Source organism: Poecilia reticulata, linkage group LG23 (genome assembly GCF_000633615.1).
Source record: "Poecilia reticulata strain Guanapo linkage group LG23, Guppy_female_1.0+MT, whole genome shotgun sequence".
NCBI lineage: Eukaryota > Metazoa > Chordata > Actinopteri > Cyprinodontiformes > Poeciliidae > Poecilia > Poecilia reticulata.
Genome location: NC_024353.1, coordinates 3,998,112 through 4,018,971, shown reverse-complemented (window position 1 = coordinate 4,018,971; position 20,860 = coordinate 3,998,112). Strand labels below are relative to the sequence as shown.

General features: G+C 41.7%; 1 protein-coding gene across 7 annotated transcripts in view; it reads left to right on the top strand.

Moving 5' to 3' along the window:
• pcloa (piccolo presynaptic cytomatrix protein a) overlaps positions 1-20,860 on the top strand; it is a 52,430-nt gene that overhangs the window by 11,780 nt on the left and 19,790 nt on the right. For 4 of the 7 annotated variants that reach the window (XM_017302719.1, XM_017302721.1, XM_008400622.2 and 1 more), the window contains exons 4-10: positions 5,263-5,466; positions 8,084-12,161; positions 12,468-14,002; positions 14,566-16,633; positions 17,890-17,937; positions 18,447-18,529; positions 19,649-19,724. In XM_017302719.1, coding sequence (XP_017158208.1) covers positions 5,263-5,466; positions 8,084-12,161; positions 12,468-14,002; positions 14,566-16,633; positions 17,890-17,937; positions 18,447-18,529; positions 19,649-19,724 — 8,092 coding nt within the window. Of the gene's footprint in view, positions 1-5,262; positions 7,729-8,083; positions 12,162-12,467; positions 14,003-14,565; positions 16,634-17,889; positions 17,938-18,446; positions 18,530-19,648; positions 19,725-20,860 lie in introns of all 7 variants that reach the window. The other 3 variants (XM_008400615.2, XM_017302718.1, XM_017302720.1) reach the window with 2 other exon arrangements.

The window sequence follows — 20,860 nt, the reverse complement described above, 5'->3', positions numbered from 1 at the left end:
ATATTTCAAAAATAAATTTAGACAAACAAAGCCATGTTTCTATCCATTTTACTGGAAGATCTAAAAAATTACTTTGTCTTCCTCCTTCTCGTTATTCTGCGATCACGTCCACAGTTTCTCCCGTTCTGAACTCCCCACAATCTGCACTGGCAGATAAAGACCAACGATACACACACCGGGCTTTCATCACCAACTTGCCATTCATTAGTCTTCTAATCGTTAATACGTCCGCTTTGTTTTGTGTATCACCTAACAGGCCGGTCTTTAGGTAGATCTGTTGCTGTTTATGTATTTTTTTAAATTTTTTATCTGTATTCACTCCATGCAGTGTTCACGGCTCTCACCATCACTTGGCCTAGAGCCTGATGTGTGCAAAAATAGTAACAGCCACAAAAGAGATCCACTAAAGCAGGAGAGGGGGAGAACACGAGGGACTAGAGGGCTGCCCCCTCCCATTATCTTCTGTCGTATCTCCTCCTTTAACAGTGTCATTCTGTGGGGATCATAATTTTATGATTTGAAATGGGGAACATGTTAGTCTTTTTGGGATTCTTTTAGTTGAATTAATTAACTAATTTGGAAGGTGCAGTGCAAGCAAATAAAAAGTATATCCCTCTTGCAAAAGTGTTCATACCTCTTAAAGTGGGATTGTTTTCTAATGTTAACACTACAAATTTCAATATATTTTAATGTCACATAAACAGAAAGTATTATATGGTTCTAAAGCTGAAGGAAAACGATGCATTATTTTAAAAAAAACTAAAATATGTGTAAAAAGAAATCCGAAAAGTGCTGCACTGTGCCTTTGTGTTCTTCTCAGCTGAGCAAACACTTTAGAAAAACACTGGATGTTGCCATTTTAATTACAAGTCATATGAGGTATGCCTCTATCATTTTTGCACATCTGAAGATAGCAACGTTTACCCAGGGATCTTTGAAAAACGGCAAGAACGCACTCAGACTGGATGCACACGGCATTAAAAATAATGGGAAGTTTTGTTTTTGTCTAATATTCCAAAGGCAATATAGTTTACATTCTGCGCCCTCTTAATGTATTCGACCCTTTTAGATGGACTTTTACCTGATTTGAAATGTAATTGTCACGGAAACGGATGGGGGCCTTTAGAGGGGAACGGGAGTGAAAGATGATTGCTTTTTGCAACTGATGTCATCACGGTATTCAACAATATCACAGTTGTGTGTAAAGCTTTCTTTTAGTATGCATAACATATTCTAAAAATACCTCAAATGTGAACATTTTAATGGGGGTATGAATACTTTTGCAAGGCACCGCATCGTTTTTTTCAGGTTTAGCAAGTGGCGATTTGGACAGTTAGCCCTCCACAAGGATTTTGCCTCATCCCCTGTCTAATTTACTAATTTCTGCCTGCTTTGGCCAGAGCCATATTTTAGCTACTGAGCATTTTGTGCCAAGGAGAATGGCTGGAGGGGTGAGGTGGGGGGGCGCGAAGCATCCAGCGTGCCAGCACTGAGCTTTCATCAGAGACTGGAGGACAGGCAGGCAGAACCTCACTGAGACTTGAAAACCCACACATTCTGGCACCGGCCTCATCTTGTTAGTACAGGCTGTTACATCCTGACTGCCGCTGCTCTCTCTTTCACTCCCCCCCCCCACCTAATCACATACTGGCTGTTTTTTTTTTAATTTGTTCAGATGATATATGGAGAAACCAACAAAACAGCTTGGAATAAGCAAAAGGTTTAACTGCAAATAATTCTTTATGCGCGAAGCATGAAACTAAAGTCCAGTATATTTTTGGAGAGTTATAAGATGTGATCTTTTATATTTAGCGGATTCATTGAAACACTTGCATACCAGTGGAATTTTGTTGTGCGGTGGCATGAGGAGCACAAACTAAACAACGTCCCGACGTAGAAATCATAAGAACAGGCCAGAGGAGAGGAGAGACAATAAGCTACTGTGACAAAAAAAAAAGAAAAGAAAAAGGGAGCCTGAGTGGACGAAGGGGGGGAGTGGGAAGGCGGCGTCATAAAAGATACGGGTATCACCCGCTGCAGCTGTAAGGAGTACAGAGCATGACAACCTGACTGTTGTAATTTGTCTGAGCGCTCGTGACTCATATCTGTGAGTCACTTACACTGCATTTATTGGTAAAAATTTACTGTCTGGCAAAAATCATTTCGTGAACATGAACCATAAGATTGCTAAAAAATTTTTTTTTTTTAAAATACGATGGAGGTGTGCAAGGCAGCTTCTTGGCGCTTGGAATCACTTTTTGATCAGAGACAGAGATGTCACTTCTTCAATAAAGCTCGAACAATATCTGTTATATTGAAATGTTGCCTAGTTACCGGTGTCGGGAGCCAGAGCTAGCGTTGCGCCGAGACGTTTCTTTGGCTTTTTGTCTGCTGTTTGATTTCTAAGAGTTAAATGATCTTCGTTTTTGTCTCTTATTTATTTAGGATGAAATATATTCTATTCCTTATTTAGTTTCTTTTTTCAAATAAGAAATATTTGGTGTATAATAGTAAAAGAGGACCCATCTGATCTCAGCCCACTGAACCAGGCAGTGTCAACTACATCAATAGGCAAAGATCTTTTTTGGCTCACAAAGGAGCTGAGGCTGTAATGTTCCACCAGCAGCTTGATGCATTATAATTAAGATGGAAACTCATCAGTGAGAAGAAGGGCAACAACATTCAGACTTTAATTTTATCGAAAGCTTTAGGGTTTAAAAGTGAATGAAATCATGTCGGATAAAATTCTTCTAACACTGTTCTTTTATATAAAAAAAAAGGAAAGCATACTTATTGCTGGATCTGACAGAGTTTCACAATACAATATGCATGTCAGTTTTTATCACAATCTGTAGTATTTTGAGTTTCATTTTTCCCAAACTTGCATTTCTGTCCTGTTTGGTTGACGTGATTGTTTTCTGTGTTCCCTAATTTACTCAACACCTTCCACCAGTCCCTCAGCTTCCTGCGTTACCCAGTTGTTTCTCATCTGCTAATTAACTCACCTTTTTTAGAATTCCAGGAATCCATCTCCCTGTCTAAAGGAGTTATTTGGTTTTCTCATTCAATGCAAGATCCTCTTTTATTGCCGCCAGCCTGTTTTGTTGCTTTCATGAGTTCAGTTACAATTAAATTTTATTCTCATCATGCACCTCGAGCCGTCAATTTGCTGTTGTGGCCTCAAAATAAAATTAGCGAAACTCATAATGGTGTGAAAATTATTTTTCTGTTCTTAATAAGTGCATTATATGGAAGCCCATTTCTGCCATGAAAAAAAAAAAAAAAAAGACCAACAGGAAGTCATAATGTCGACTTTCAAACTCATAATTTTGACTTTCAAAGTTATAATTTAATATAATTGAATCTCATAACTATGACTTTGACAGTCAAAATTATGACTTCCTGTTAGTTTTTTATTTTTTCTTTCATGGCGGAAATGGGCTTCCATACATGCACTACATATATTGGAGAAATTAAAACTAACATGAGTCCAAAGAAAGGCGAAGGTTGTCACAGGCCTTAAAAAAGTACTTGACCCAATCTATCACAACATACTGTTTCATAAATTAGAACAGTACGGCATCAGATGATTGGTGCTTAGATTGGTGCTGAAACTAGTTATTCTGTATATAAATATGGATTTTGTATAGCCTTTGTTGACAGACTTAGTGAATGGATTAGTAAGATGACTTAATAGAAGCAAATTATCACTAATTGTCAAAAAAAAAAGTATTGACTCATGGAGTGATGTCCATTCTGCTGAGTAAGTTATGAAATCTCCATCGATTTTGTGTGTGTTGCATTTATACATGTTCAGTTTTTTTTTTTTTTTTTTTTTTATCAGCCTTGCCTTTTCTTTGGCAAAAAGTTGAAAGGAATCTATTTCTGTGTGGAGGCTGCAGTTGGCTCAGTTCCCCTCAGTAGCTCTAAGAGAGACAGTGACCGAGGGGAATGGGTAGGAAGACGTTCCCATTGAAATTTCTCGATAACGTCAGTGATGACAGGCTCTGAGGAGGCTGGAGCTCACTAACAGCCGGAGTGAGTATTTCTATCTGCAGCCATATCTCTCTCTACCTTTCAGTGCCTGCTCTTTCTAGTCATCTCGCTGAAACCCCCCCGCATCATGGTTCTGTGTCAGGAAGCAGTGCATCTCTATGTGCCTTCCCATGCTCTTATTAGAGAAATCCACATGCAGGTGTGTTAATCATTCCAAGGCATGGGCTACAACATGGCGGTTCATGCCTTACTTAATCAAGCTGAGCTGCTGCTAAATTCCCCCCTCTGTCATCGTCTTCCACCTCCCTCCTGTCTTGCTGTTTCTCCAGCTCTCCATGCGCAGAGATGGGCTGCGTGACTCTGAAATTCATTTTTAGCACTAAATCCTGTCGGGGTAGGTTATAGAAGGATGTTGGCACACTTGGCAAACTGTGAACCGAGGTATTTGTCTGCGCCTCGCATCTACTCAAGAATATGTCGAGAGTGTGCGAGTCTGTGCTATTTTTTGATCTCCAGTCTCACCGTATTGATTGCTTATCATTTTTCCGCCTTAGCAAAGCAGCATGGGACATTGCATACCAACAATAGATCCACTTCTTGAATAAAAGCACACAGGAGGGCATTCAGTTTACGTAAAGCATCTTCCGCTAGAGTACTGTTTTACAGCAAACACATGGGGATAGATAACACTAATAAAACAGTTGCAGCATGACAACACTGCTATAAAGGCACTTTGCACCAGGTGATTTCGAAGAGGGATTTGTAGCCACCTATTGTACTTTGCATAAATAGCAAAATGTGTATCATTAGAACAAGAGTCAGGACTTTGACTGCAATTTTTTCAGTTCTCCTGCCAGCTTACAGTTTACACATGCGCACAGTCAGAAAAATTCAATGAGATTTTATGTTGTGTTTTTCAGATGAAATGTGTTGATGCTGAGTGTATTTTTGCTTACGTTTACATTTACAAATATTGGCATGTTTCTAATTTGTTTTTCCTAGTGAGGCTATTGGCATAAAATTCACAGCAAATGTTGGACACAAATCCCCAAAATATGACAAAAAAAGCCCATCAATTATCTGAAACTCTGGTGAAATAAGTGATGGAAAATTATTGAACACATTTACAAAAATGTATGAAATACTTAACATAAAAGCATTTTTTTTTTTGCTAATGATAACTTTGAACATGAGAAACTTGTCATTGTTAAACAGATCTGGAGGCTTTGTATTTACTGAATACTTGTCATCGTGTTTGTCTTGCAGAAGGAATGGCTTTGCCTGAACTGTCAGACTCAAAAAGCAATGTCAGGCCAGCTGGGAGACGTCCCACCACCATCCACGGCGTCCCCAAAGAAGCAAGAACCCGCTCCGCCCCCCGACCCCTCCGCCACCCCAGTTCCTGCTGCTGTAGATAGCAAACCTGTAGCTGAACCAATAGATCCAACCCCACCTGCTGCCGAGATCAAGGTAGCAAATGCATCCACACCAGTTTCACCTGAACACACACACACTCCTGTAGAGGCCGTCCCTCAGGAAACGCCTGATTCAGAAGAACTGATAACGCGCTCATTAGCAGATGAATCACCGTCTGATCAGCAGCTTTTAAATTCGGAGAGTTTAGCTGAGATAAACTCAGAAATCCCACCTGTTGAAGACAAACCGCTCAGTTCTGAGAACATAGCAGAACTGAGCACAGTGCTACCTGACACTAACCAACAAACACAGAGCGCAAATGTCAGTGAAATTCTAGCAGCTGAGGAACAACGGAGTAGCTGTGAGAAAGCGCCAGAGAATCATCCTCAGTCTGACGCACAGGTTCTTAATGTTGAACTGCAAACACAGTGTGGAGCTGCCGGTCAAATCCCAGCAGTCCAGCAACAAGATAGCATTGACATTAGGGCAGAGGGTCTGTCTGTAACTGTTGAAGATGAAACACAAAGCCAATCGGCAAATGCTGTTTTAGGTAACACAGCTGACTCTGTCAAGGTAGAAACTGGGTTGGATGCAGAGACTGCTCAAAGCGAGGGTGCAGCTCCTGCACAAGATCATAAAATCGTGGAGTCGACACCTGAGAAGCTCCCAGAAGCGACAGTTGAGCCAGCTGCTTCGGTGATCCATGATACAGTCACTGAGGAGACTTCACCTCCAGTAAATCCAGACTCGACTGCGACCGACGAAAACGAAGAGAAAATATGTGGCGTTTCAACTGACGAACCCCAAAATATGCCAGAGCTAACTCTATCAGACGCAACATTAGAGATCGACAAACGAGACATCACTGGAGAATCTGGGGCAGACACTGTTGCAGCAGTTGTTTCTAATGATGTTACTGCAGATAATATGTCAGCATCAGAGGTCATAACCTCTGTAAACCCTGCTGCCAAAGTCGATGCAATTGACAACACAGGGGAAGCATTGCGAGCAACACCAGCAAACGATACAGAATTAGAGATTTCTTCAGTCATTGAAGATAAACATTCTCCTGAAGTGTTAGAGGAAGTTGGTCAGGAAGCTGAAACAAAAAAACAGGCTACAGATAAAGAAGAGCCAGATTTGGTATATGTCTCTCCTGTTGCAGCTCCATTAGAGAAAGAAACTAAAGTTCAAGAGAAAGCAAATATGGAGTACGCCAGTGAAACGAAAGACTCTGAGAAAATTATTGACGACAAGAAAATTGCTCTGGATAAAACACCTGAGAAAGATAATGAACTAGTGGGAGTTGACGCTGAAGTAAAAGTAGGCACAGCAGAACCAGCAGAGGTAAAATCAGAGAAGGGGAAATCATTAAAAGAGGAGGGAATTACAAAAGAAACAGTTGATGACCAAAAAGTTCTCAGAAAACATGATGATGAAGCATGCTTAATTGGGGCAGTCAGCAACAATGCTGAAAATATTCTAACGGAGAAAGAAAAGGAGGTAGAAAAGGAAAGTGCTGCAGCAGTAACTGTCCCAGAGGAGATGCCAAAAGAGGATGCTCAGATAAATAAAGTTATACAGCAAGAAACTGAGTCTGAGGCTATTGAAGGAAGCCCTGTTGAGATGACGGCGTCGTTACAGAAATCTGAAGAAAAAGAAGACTCTCCTGCAGTAGCAGAGGCTGTACCACAGACAAGAAAACAAAGCCTGGCGGATAGCACTTTAGAGATGGATGAACAGTCTGACAAAGCAGCGGTTATCTCTGATCCACCATCTGTCGAATCAAGACGGCAAAAAGCGAATGCTGTTGAGGTGCCAGTTAAAAGTGTACAACCTGTGCTAGCCTCAGCCAATAACATCGAAACAACAAAAGCCGGCGATAAAACCTGTGAGGAGGAAGACTGTGCGGGTGAGGCAGAGGCTGGGTTGAGTGCCACAGAATATCAAAATGACTCTGAGGAAGTTGTTGAGCCATCAGTCAAGGATAGGGAGGCAGAAACTGACAAGAAAGAGGATGAGTCACAGGCTGTCGTTGGCAGCCTGCAGGAAGCTATTTCAGTATCTGAAGCAAGTGCAGTGTGTGACAAAGATTGCAATACAGTGTTTGATGCAGAAGTGAGCTCCACTTCAGAGAAGCGTGAAGCTTCAGACCATGTGCCTGCTGTAGTACCTTCAATCCCATTAGCAGAATCTGAAATCCAGTCTGTAGTTAGTGAGCACGATGCCGGTTTGAGGGAGGAAAGCGGGGAGGAGCAAATGGATGCACAAACTAAGCCTGTGGAAAAGCATGGCAATGACGATGCAGTTCCTGAGGTGACCGTAATGTCTAGCGAGCGTAGCGGTAGATCCTTAAACCATTGTATATTTCTGCTGTATTTTCTAAATTGGGTGTAGAAACTAATAGCATATAGAAAATGGAAATAGTTGTCGGTGTTTAATTATAGTTGAAAGTAGCTAAAGTCTTTCAAACATAGTCAAATGTATTTGTAATACGTTGTAGAACGTGTGCTTTAATATAGTCAACCAAATGGTTTTATGTTGACTAAAAAAAATTTTGCAACTTTTCATTACTGTATGAAAGAAAAAGCCGTCCCCGCACAAGAATGCTAAAAATTTTTGAAAAAGATTTACTGCCAGAAGTAACAATGAATTTCTTTCTATTTACCAGATCAAACAAGAGGAGACCTTGAAACAGCCTGAGGTGAAAGAAGCTAAAGAAGACAATCTCACAAGCCCATCAGACCTGGCAAAACTAGAAAGCTCTATGCTTCCCATTCTAGAGGCCCAGGTAGAGACAGAGCAGGAGGAGAAACAGACCGATACTTTAAAGACCAGACGCAAATTGGAGGTTCTTTCTCTCTCGCCTGATTCGCCCAGTTCAGAAGAGGATAAAAACCTTTCAGAGAAGAATGCCAAAAGTACTGGAAAGAAAAAGCTTCTTGTGCCAATTGATGTCAAGGCAGATTCCCTGGACGACAGCAGCGAAAGTTATGGAAAAGAAAGCCCGATGTCCGGAGATGATGAGGAGTTTATCAGGAAACAGATCATAGAAATGAGTGAGAATGAGGACGCCTCTCCATCGGACGAAGAAAGCTTAGTCAGGCGAAAGATTAGAGATGACGGGAAGAAGCCAAATGAGGAGAAGAAAGAAGAGAAAAGCATATCAGGAAAAACAAGACGGCTAACTAAGAAAACTACTATTAGTCCCGATGATGATGATGTTCAGGAATTCACAGTGTCAGCCGACAAATCTGATTTTGTCAAAGAGGATGAGAAAGAGCAAAAAGAAGAGAAAGATCAAAGAATTTCTGCACCTCGCAAGTTACAATCTTTTGAGCTGAATGTAATCAGCAACCCTATATGTATACCTAGTGCAGATGGAGAGCCTGAAATAGAAAGTCTAACAGACTCTCCAGATGATCGGTCTCGGGGTGAAGGGTCATCTAGCCTACATGCATCTAGCTTCACTCCCGGAACATCGCCGACGTCTCTTTCATCCATGGATGAGGATAGCGACAGCAGCCCAAGTCATGTTCGTACCGGTGAGGGTAAACAGCACAGAAAAGCGAAGCACCGACAAACTGGGCAAATGCTACCAACTATTGAAGACTCATCAGAAGAGGAAGAGTTAAGGGAGGAGGAAGAACTTCTCAGGGAGCAAGAAAAGCAAAAGGGCTCAGGAAAAAAGTCCAAGAAAGACAAGGATGAGATTCGGGCCCAAAGAAGGCGAGAGCATACAAAGACACCTCCGAGCAACCTTTCTCCAATTGAAGATGCCTCACCAACTGAGGAACAGAGACAGGAAGCCGAAATGGAGGAGATCAGACGGTCGTCCTGCTCCGATTTTTCCCCCAGTATTGAATCAGATCCTGAAGGATTTGAGATCCATGCTGCAAAAATAGCAGAAGTGCAAAAAACGTATCGGCTGCCTATATCTGTATCTCTTCACTCCCCAACAGATGATCAAAACACTGATAAATCTCAGCAGAAAGCTCTCAAATCTGCTGATGAGGCCTATGAAGAAATCATGCTAAAGGCGAAATCTCCGACAGTCGACATGGGTGAAATTCAAGCAGAAAAGGAAACAGTATATGGCGGCATGCTTATCGAAGACTATGTTTATCCATCTCTTCTCGATAATTCTTTTGATCGGGAAGAGACGGAGAAAATGTCTGTTCCTGTTGAACCCAAAAAACTGAGATCGCCCGATGAAGTTTATGAGGACATGATCAAGAAGAGAAAGGAATTCATGCAGCTAGAACAGGAATATGAAAATATAAAGCCAAAAAATGAAGCCCCTAATCCAAAAATTGTGTTTCAACCAGCTGAGAGTACCTTCCCACAAAGCGGCACAGTGACATTAGGCAAAGATGGGAAGCCACTGTTAGATGCCGAAGCAGCCTACGAGGAGTTGATGAAAAGAGTTCTAACTCCAGGAACGAGCCCAACTCAACCTGAGCCAGAAATGGAAAGTACTTCATCAAAAAAGGTTCTTCACCCTATTCCAGACTTAAAGGTAACACAATGCTCTTCTGGAGAGTTATCCTCTGATGATGAAACTACAGTTAAAAAGGAACAAGCGGTGACGGGAACATCAGATATAACATCAGAAAAGCAATCTGAACATGTAAAAGAAGTATCTGAGGTTTCCCCTTCAACCACGACAGAACAGACAGAACAGCAGCCTGACAATGAAGCCTCTACTTCTCGGGCTGAACTTGTGGACCTTTCTACTACTGTTCCGAGATCATCAGCTTCTGTGATTGCTAATGTGTCACCGCTACCAACAGTCCCCCAGTACACACCTAGTATATCTACTGTAGTGTCAACAGCTCCCCCTGTCCCTCCTAAGCCAAATATTTTGCGCCGGGCTAATTCTCAGGAAAAAGGAGAAGAACCTGTTGCGCCACCCCAGCCTCCTCCCACTCCACCGAAACCCACAGTTTTTCCCAGGAAAGCCCCAGTTCCGCTTCCACCTCAGGCTTCAGCACCTGTGAAAAAATCTGAGCCGGTGACTATGACTTCACCCCAAGGATCGCCTGTTAGACAAGTTGTTACTCCAACGTACAAACCTCATATTCCACCTCCTGTTCCTCCAAAGCCAGCTATTCATGGGATTATGGACAGTCACAGACCAGCACATGGTGTCAAACCACCAATTGCACCAAAGCCTGGTTCACAGCCAGCTTCACCTGCTCATGCCCCTCTTCCGACAAGACCTACAGTACTTCCCACTGGTCCAAATGACTCAGTCCTTAATTTGAGCCCTTCTGCAGAGGGCAAGACATTTCAACCTTCACCAAAGTCTCCTTCTTCCCCAAGATATGCCAGCAATCTTCGTGACACGTATGTAGTCATCACACTGCCATCCCAGCCTAGCTCTCCAGTTGACAATGTCACAACTCAAGCCCCCTCCGGTCCTGGACCGGCATCTCCCTCAAAGCAGGGTCAGCATGAGGGTTATTATCAACCACAGCCTCAACACCCATATCCAAAGCAAATTCAACAACAACCAACCCCTTCTCCTCAGACAACCAGAGTGCCTCTGGCGTATACACGTGTCACAGAGTCTATTGAAAAACAAGAGATTTGTAGCCCAGAGAAACATGTTTCTAGTTCTTGTCACATAATTGAGGCCATATCTGCTTCAGCACAGCCATCTGTTATGCCTAACCTCATATCGCAAGTGGTTACTACGGAAGTTCAAAGAACTACTGTCTCCGTTGTTCATGAAAGACCACCACCGCCAGAACCAGCTCCAAGAGCAACTGGTATTCCAATGTCAATGGAGAAACCTAAGCCTCAAATACTAGCACAAACTGAAACGACCTCTCTTCCCTCTGAGGTGGTAGATCTTAGAACTGTTAAGGTTGATTCAGATTCAAACATGAATGGCGTTGATCTGTCCACCGCTCCAGATTCCAGACGTCAGTCTTTTGTGAGTGATGTCAGTCGCCACACCAGTGCAGTGCAATCACCTGTGGTCAATCTCAGCACTGAATCCTCCACTGTTTCAATAATGACCGACAGCATCACTATTGTGACTTGTTCTGCCACAATACAGCAATGTGACAACATAGAAGTTTCTCAAGTCTCGTCCGTGCCCCTTCAGTTGACAAAAAATAAGGCTTTTGAACCCGTTTCTCAAATTATATATCGACCAGTTGAGTCTCAGCCCTCCACTCTTGCAACAGCAGAAATCCCAATTAACCTTTCGGTTGGATCGAATACAGGTGCAGCAGGTGTCCAAGCCATCCCAGTCACTGCTTCAGTCCCTCCTGTGGCAACCTGTGTTGCCAACGGATTAACTACAGGAAGAACTACAGTGGCAGGAGCTGTTGATCTTAGTACCTCAAAACCTTTCAATACTTTGGTATCGGTTGATGTGACATCTGCAGACGTGGTTACAACCGTAATCGCAGACGATGGCAAACCAGTGGATCTAACAGCAGGGAAGAGAGCTGTGTGCTGTGATGTTGTGTACAAGCTGCCATTTGCAGGAAGTTGTGCGACTCAGCAGCCTACCACGCCTCTGCCTGAGGATCGTTTCGGATACCGTGACGACCATTATCAATTTGACCGAACACCTTATGGCATGAGAGGGTTTGGTGGAATTAAGCCCTCCATGTCGGACACCAATCTTGCAGAAGCTGGGTTATTCATGTACAAGAGTAAGAACAGTTATAATTTCAGTGTCACAACAGAGGGAGCAGTAGATCTGACCTCAGCGAAGATATCAGATGCAGGTCAGTGCAGTGACATTGCGGATCTGTCACTTAAATGTCACTTTGAACTGCCTCTACTTATTCATGGCTAATGTGGACTTTTCATTTCTTTTGTTTTATTTTGCATGGATTTTATTGTTTTTCATTCAACATAAATTTTTTGCATGTGCCTGTTTTGCTTCTTCCACCTCTATGTAGAATTGTTTTATTTTTATTTTTATTTTTTTATCTTGCCAGCATTTTTTTTATTTGCTGAAGGCATGGCTTGATTCATAATGAATTGTCTAAAAAAGCATGGACTAAAAATATATTTTTGACTTTTGACAGGTGAAGCTGTTGACTACTCCAAGAAAGGCAGTTATGCAGGAATGACAATCCCCCCATATTCCCATTCAAGTGCCACAAGCGCTGTCAGTTCACTCTTTGGGACAAGTAGTGTTTTAAGGTCATCAAATGGAGTGGTCTATTCATCTGTTGCAGCGCCAGTCCCATCAACATATGCAATTACTACTCAACCAGGATCCATATTTAGTACAGCTTATAATACCTTTTCAGGTATGCACACAAGTGACACTATGCCTTCTTTGTCCAATCTCCAGAATTTACCACTTACAAGATCCCAAAGTTTTCTCTCTACCATTTCCACAACAGAAGAACAAGGAGATGCTCCTCTTAACCTGGAGATCTCAAAGGGAGGTGTTGCTGCTGTCAATGGTACAGCTACAGCAGCGGCATCTTTATCCCTTGACACATATACAGATGCATCCCTGGAGGCAATAGCCGCTTCACTGGAAGCTCTCTCGTCCCCCATGGTTCCTGGAGATGGCCAGTATCAGGCAGAGCGAGAGAGGCTAGAAATGGAAAAGCTGAAGCAGCAACGCTTAGCTGAGGAATTGGAATGGGAGCGGCAGAATATCCAGCGATTCCGTGAGCAAGAACAGGTCCTAGTACAGAAGGAATTAGAAGAGTTGCAAGCCATGAAGCAGCAGATCCTGGCTCAGCAGGAGGAGGAAAGACAGGCTCATCTGATGATGCAAAAAGAAACATATGCTCAACAACAGCAGCAACTTGAGCAAATACAAAGACTCCAAGAACAACTGCGACTACAGTTAGAAGAGCAAAAGCTTCGTCAGATGTATCCAGGTGCAGACATCCCAGGACATGGCGTACAGGAGGCCATTGTCCTAGGGCCTGATGGCACAGTGCTTTCTCGAAAAATTACAGATAGCGGATGTCAGACAGATGAGGAGGACGAAGTATTAAGCAAAGCTTACACAGCAGGAAGAAAAAAGAAAAGTGTCAAAAAGAGTGTTGATAGCTGCGTCCAGACTGATGATGAGGACCAAGAGGAATGGGAGGCCCAGAGAAGTCGACAAAGCCGTCCCCGTACTGCTAGAGGTGATAGGGGTGGGGGATCAGAAATGTCTATTCAAGCCCACACTGAAATTTCTATACAAACTGACGCGGATGGGAATATTCGAATGGACACGAGAATGGAGGTGTCAGACTCAGAAAGGACCTCACCGAAGAAACGTCCTACTCCCTTAGAAATAGCCCAGTCTGCCAACCTAAAACCAGAATTTTCTTCCCTTCAAGCGCATCCTAAATCCCCTAAAGTACTCTATTCTCCTGTATCACCATGTATATCACCTAGCAAATCCCTTGAATTTGTGTCCTATGATAAGTCCCTAGGCGATACCAGCCCACAAAAGCTAAGGGAAAGTATAGACCCATCAAAATCCTCTCCAGCAAGTCCTCGGGGACACAAAACCATGCAGCGATCGATGTCTGACCCAAAACCCATGAGTCCAACAGGAGAAGAAAGGGCAACATCTGGTACGCAGTATGGTGAAGGCCATCCGGTGAGTACTACATTATCCTGCACCACTGTGACAAATGTCAGACACTTGCACAAAGGTAAAGAAATGTATTTTGTCAATTGTCAGAAAATGAGCAGGATGTTGCTGGTGTTGTTTTTTTTTTTCCTCATTTGCTTTGTAATGAGTAAAATGGATTTAAGTATATCTAAGGAAAACATTTTTCTGTCGCAGCAAATTTTATGAAAAGATATGAAAAAAATTCTCCCTCAGCAAGTTACCAGTGAGAATTCCATACCTTCATTAATTGTTGTTTAAAATAAGCTGAACATGCAGAAAGAAATTAGGACTCTCAGGTTTTAAGAAAGATAAATAACTACTTTGTTGGACTGTAGAGTACACATTAACGTTTTGTGACTTTTATGGGAATAAACGCAGAAACAGCAAAAATGGTGATACACAAATACCATCACTTACCCAAGGAAGCAATACAGGCCAGAGATAGCTCTGCCTTTACATACTAGACACTATAAATGTTATCAGATATTCAAACATGTTTGGGTGTTGAGGTTTTTAATTTAATCATGTCACCATTTTATTTGCTATAGGGGAAAGGATCAGGTGGCACACCCACGGGGACGCAAAAGAAGGTGAAAAGGACTCTTCCCAATCCCCCCTCTGAAGAAGAGTCAACAACAAGTGGACAGACGGCATACACCACGAACTCAGCTCGCCGAAGGATGTGTCGAAATTCAAACATGGCACGTGCCAAGATCTTACAAGACATTGATCGGGAGCTGGATCTGGTTGAGCGAGAGTCTTCCAAGCTCCGCAAAAGACAGGCAGAACTCGACGAAGAGGAGAAAGAGATTGATGCTAAGCTGAGGTATTTGGAGATGGGGATCAATCGCAGAAAAGATGCGCTTTTAAAGGAAAGGGAGAAAAGAGAAAGGGCCTACTTACAAAGTGTCGCAGAGGATAGAGATTACATGTCAGACAGTGAGGTTAGTAACATCCGAGAGACTAGGAGTGTCCAAGACGGTGGTGAAGATGAGGACATTGAGGATCATCTTCTTGAGCGCCCCAGAACAGCTCCTCACTCAGAACTTGATGATTTTGCTCCTCCCCAAACCAAGCATGAGTATGGAAAATACTCTCAGTACCAATATCCTCAAAGCCAATACCAGCAGTCAATCTATCAGACTCCACAGTCCTACCAATCTCACTCCATCTACTCCTCTGTTCCTTCACTCACCACTGCCCAGCAGCAGAGTTATCAGCAGATGCTTTTGTTGCAGCAGAAAGCGGCAAGGCAAGCAGCTCTCCTGTCTGAGCTCGATGCGACTAAATACGATGTCATTAGTCGTCAGCCTGATCCCACGTCGTCAGCTTATCTTGGTGTCAAATATGACAAATACGGTAACCATCTAGACCTGAGAGCCCTGGAGGTGGGAAGCATAGCAGGTAGCCCAATGTCAGCTGTTTCTGATTCCTACTACACAGAGGTGGAACACCACACACCTCGGAGCTACATGCTGCTGGAAGATGCTGCAGAGTTAGCTAAGACCTCCACAGGTCTGTCTTCGTCGTATAGTCTAGCCGAGAGGGAACTGGCTAAGGCAGAGAAGCTTTTGCGTAGAAGTGCTGCAGATCTTGGGTCTACTGACTATCTGGGCTCCACCTCTAGGCTCCATGCTTTTGGAAAGACTCCTGATGAAGAGGATACAATGGAGGAACCCTATGAATTAAAACTCCTGAAGCAGCAGCTCAAGCAGGAGTTTAGACGAAGTACAGGTGGCACAGAAAGCTTAGAACAACTGACGGGTCTCTCCCAAAACTACTATACTCCAAGCACTGGTGTCTCTAGTTATTCCCAAAGACACTATCCAAAGTCAGACAAATACAGCATCAGTCGACTTACTCTTGAGAAGCAGGCGGCAAAACAACTTCCAGCATCAGTGTTGTACCAAAAGCACAAAACTCCAATACTAGATCCTAAAATCTCCTCCAAGTATTCCTCTATAACAGACAGCAGGGGTTTGGAAACTGATTATAACTATTTGGGCTCTACCAGTGCATCGCCCAGATCCAGCAGGCTGCTGCAGGATGAAATTACATTTGGCCTTCGAAAGAATATTGCAGAGCAACAAAAGTATCTTGGGTCTACCTTGGGAGCCAATTTAGCTGGATCCCTAAATTTGGGCCAGAGCTTGGGCTTGGACTCTGCTTATCCTAGTGGTAGTCGGTCAAGACCCTCATCCAGACCTACTTCGTGCTACGGCCTGGACTTGTCAATGAAAAGGGACCTTTCGAGTTCTTCACTGAGGCTTAAAGGAGACGGAGAGTCATCTGGAGATGGTCCAAGTTATCAAACCCCCTCTGGTCGCACCAAGCCCACCAGCCTTCCAATTGTGCAAAGCGGTCGTGGACGAATTCCTATCGTGGCACAGAACTCGGAGGAAGAGAGTCCGTTAAGCCCTGTTGGTCAACCAATGGGCATGGCTCGTGCGTCAGCTGGGCCCCTGCCTCCTATTTCAGCTGACTCGAGGGACCAATTTGGTTCCTGCATGTCCCTACAAGATTCCCAGCAGCAGCAACATATACGAGAAGAGCCAACAAGGGGTAGGAGTTATGTGCTGCTGGATGATCTTCAGGGCACAATGTCAGATAGTGAAGGTAAAAAACAAACTTGTAAGACTGCATCTCTTTCCGTTTTAAGTGTCTTGTGAATAATAGTTTGTGGGTGAGATCTGCATTGAACTGTAGCATGCATGACATCAATATTTAGCTTGTGATTAGTATTAAATGTGCATGCTTCTATATTTTTGTTCTTCTATTCAACATTTACTTTGTCGTGCATCTTGTTTTCAGTACCTGTCCATAACTGTTGTCTGTAGGTTCAGATCTGAGGTGTATGCATGTCTTTGTCTGTCATGCTGACTTTGCTTGCATATATATTGTAGCATTTCTCTTTACATTCACTGTATAGTCTCATCTTTTTCTGTTTGCATGACAATCTAATTTGTCGAGATTCCTCCCATCAAATATAATGTAACAGTTTCTAAATTTATCTGTGACGTTTTATGGTCGAGGGCACTCTGATAACACGACACAAAAAAAAACATAAGATGCTGTTATCACAGAATGAAATGCATTACATTTGATGGAAAACATTTATTTCTGCATAATAAATTCAAATCTTAAACTTGCATGTCTTTTATGCTTGTCTTTTGAAATGTGTGTATTGCATGTCATTTATCATTTTGTCTTTCGTGGGTTATACTTGTGTTTCTAATCGAGATTTACATGTGTACACATACCTCTATGTTTAGTTTGTTGTAAAGTTCAACACTTTAAGTCAAATGGAGAAAATATGCAATGAGTTTTCAGCTAAAAAAAAATGGTTGCCAGGGCTAATTGTTGTCATTTAGGCTACAAAAAAATTACTTAAAAAATAACCTGTCCCCCGGATTACTGAACAACTAGAATTTGGATACAAATAATAGTTGCCTTGCACTTGATGTGTTTTTTTTCCATTTTAATGGAAAAAAGATATTGTCAGTTTTCCTTGTTCAGGGACCTAGTAAGATTGTCTTACTAGGTCGAGCCAGGCATAACATTGTGTTATGGACCCACCTGGCCATGCTCCATTTCCTCATCAGCTTTTAACTTGGGAGATTTTATTGTTTTTGTTTGTTGTCTTGCTGACAACAAACATGATGCACCTCTCCCACTAAAATATCAATACCCCCCATTTTCTGTTTTGACTTTAACATATAGACCTTTATTTTTACATTACTTACAAAAAAAAATAAAAAATAAGCAAAAGAAAAAAAGTCAGTTTAAAGTTCTGAACAATTGTTTTCATTCTGTCTGGTAAATATAGCAATTGCCAAGATTTTGCAATGTAAACCAATTTCCCTTAATTGCAGCCCTATGTGATTCCATGATGGCATTGAACAGAGACGATGCAACTGATGGTAGAGTATTAGTTCAGTTCTACAGTTATCTATGAGCTAACATACTAACCTGAACCACAAGTGCAGTGTGCCTCTCGATGGAATTAGGACTAAATGTTGGGGGAAATGAGTGCAGATTCTGCTTAAAAGCAGTTTGAAGCAGATTTTGTTGCAAATGTAATAAAATATGTTTTGAATAAAACCGCTTGCTTTCAGTTGAGGAAAATTGATATTCATATCTACAACACCCAACATTTACATTCCTGGAGGATTTTATTGCCCTTTACTATTCGATCATGCACACTTCAGTAACCCTGTCTAAGTCATCCACAAACTGCATCACTTTTCTGCTTATTTCACATCAATGTTCCTTTTGCCATTCGGTTTGTACATCACCAATACATTTTCATCTTTTATAATTAGCTGTGTCCTTATAAGCATGACATCACATTTAGATACACTTGAGCCCATCCTGTTTTGTAAGATGCAAACGGTCTGACTCCGAATGAGTTTGAATTCTGTCCCTAAAGCCTATCACCTCAGGCGAGACGAGACCGACTGGTTTGACAAGCCGAGGGATGGACGGCCAGAGAACGGGCAAGAAAAGAGACAGGTGACATATGAAAATATCAGTTCATACAAATGCAAGTCAATAAGTTTGAATATGACTGATAAGAAATTTGGAATAGACTCGACATGTTATAAGTGTTAACCTGAATTTCAATGATCGTGGCTTGCAGCTAATAAAAAATAAAAATTCAGCTTTCAGAAAATTAAAATGATGCATTAGACCAAAAAGAAGATCTCTGTGTCCTGTGCGGCATGTGTATTCAGTACTTAAAATCCTCCTTAGTGTTCGGGAGCCTCAGGTTGTTTTAATAACAGACTTTGTGAAGAGAGTCTCGTGTCTCTCTTCACAATGCCCCAAAGATTATCTCTGGCATTTAGGTCAGGAAAGTTTCCTGACCGATCAAGCGGATTGATGCCGTGGTCATTGTACTTTTGTCAGTGCGGGCAGGTACCATATCTTGCTGGAAGCAGAAATCAGCCTCTCCGCGAAGCTCGTCCACTTCAGTGTGATGCGGACAAGGCTCTAAAGTTTCCTTATAGACAGCAGTGTGACTTTAGAGCTCACAAAACTCAGTGGACCAAGACCAGAGGACATAGCTCCCCACATTCTTTACTGGACTGCCAGCATTTTTTAAATTTATGTGGCCACCTTGTGAATGAAATCATTTCAGGCATTTGCTTTTTCCAAGAATTAAGTGTAATCTTAAATTTAGACCTAAACTTTAAAACAAATTCTGCATTGAAACTGTCTTTTATTGGTTTTATGTAATATTTAAGCTTTCTCTGAAACAGAATTTGTTTGTTTTTTTGTAAGTTTTTCCATCACATTTTGACTTAAATTGTGTTCAGTCAACAAAAGCTCTGCGCTACCTATCTTTTGAAGTGATCAAGCTTAGAAATATATAATTATTAATAAATAAATTATTTTAAGAACTAACTAGAACCAAATGATTTTGTTTTTCTTATATTTATAAAAACAAATGAAGGTGGGTGTAGTGCTACTTGTTTACTGAAATGACCGTGAAGTGGTATAAAATGCTGAAATATTCTATGAACAAAGACGCCGATGCAGTAACTCACACCCAGTGACACAAATAAATAACTTACATGTAATGTGAGTGCAGAATATTAGTTACATATTTTCCTTTTGTATGCACAACAGGGGAAAGGTCCCTACTATCCATTCCCTCACCTCAGGGTCAAACTACAGAGGGATCTCAAAGACCGCAGTGTCGCAGGTAAAGTAACACAGGTTTAATAAAGTTAAATGCAGTTATGTGAAACACTATGTGAATTCACAAAGCTAATCACGTATCAACCATACAGATATTGTACTGCATTTAGCTTTCTATGTTGGTTTTATTTAAAATCTTCATGTTAATATGATGATTTAAAGAGCATGACTGATGAGTGTCATGCATTTTATTTACCCTATACTGAAATCCCATCACAAGACTCCTTCAGGCTCAAAGATGGCAGACGTGTTTTTGATCTTGCTCGTCTTCACAGTGAGCTTGCCTTTCTCAAAAAATAAAAATAAAAAAGCATGTCCCTCACATTCTATCTGACAGAAATAAACAAACAGCCCACGAGGAATTAATTTCTTTAAAAAAGAGTGATCAGGATTATCATCAATCATTTTGTTCTGCCTTCAATTACCATATCAAATTGTTTGACGATATTAAGTGACTGTGGTTCTGATTCTGTATTGAACGGAAGGGATGACTGATGGTATTTGTGTGCTGCATGTGGAACCATTGAGCAAAGGAGGAAATCGGTAACTTAATGTGATGAAATCCACATAGCGAAACGGGTTCTAGACAAAGGATTGGAAATGTTCACAGGTTCACAGTTACTCCTGAAATACAATTTTAACACTTCCTGTAAATGGGGAGGAGACATATTTTTCTGCCCTAAGCATTCTTTTATGAAAGTTTAGTTAGGTAGAGTTTTTTAAACCCCATCACTTTCAAATAGAGCCACCGTGCTTCTTACACACTGGTAACATAAAATACAGCAGATCTCAAAAGGGCACGCACGTTTGATAAAACAGGAAACTTCTGCGATGTAAAATAACTAGGCTATGATGAATCATTTCCTTTGTCAAAGTAATATTTTCGCTTTCTGATTCAACTGAAAAGAAAAACGACCTGAATAAGAAAGCACATCATTACAACCAATACTTTGGTAAAGTACGTTTTGATTTGCTTTTTTTTGCTTTCAGGACACCACACTTTTATTTGGAAATAATTGCTTTTTCTACATTGCAAAGGTTTTCCCAAATTTATCAGACTGTAGGGATAATCTTACCCAAAAGCTCCTCAGGTGACATCATAGCATTTTTATTAATTTTTTTGATTTAGGTCAGGACTCC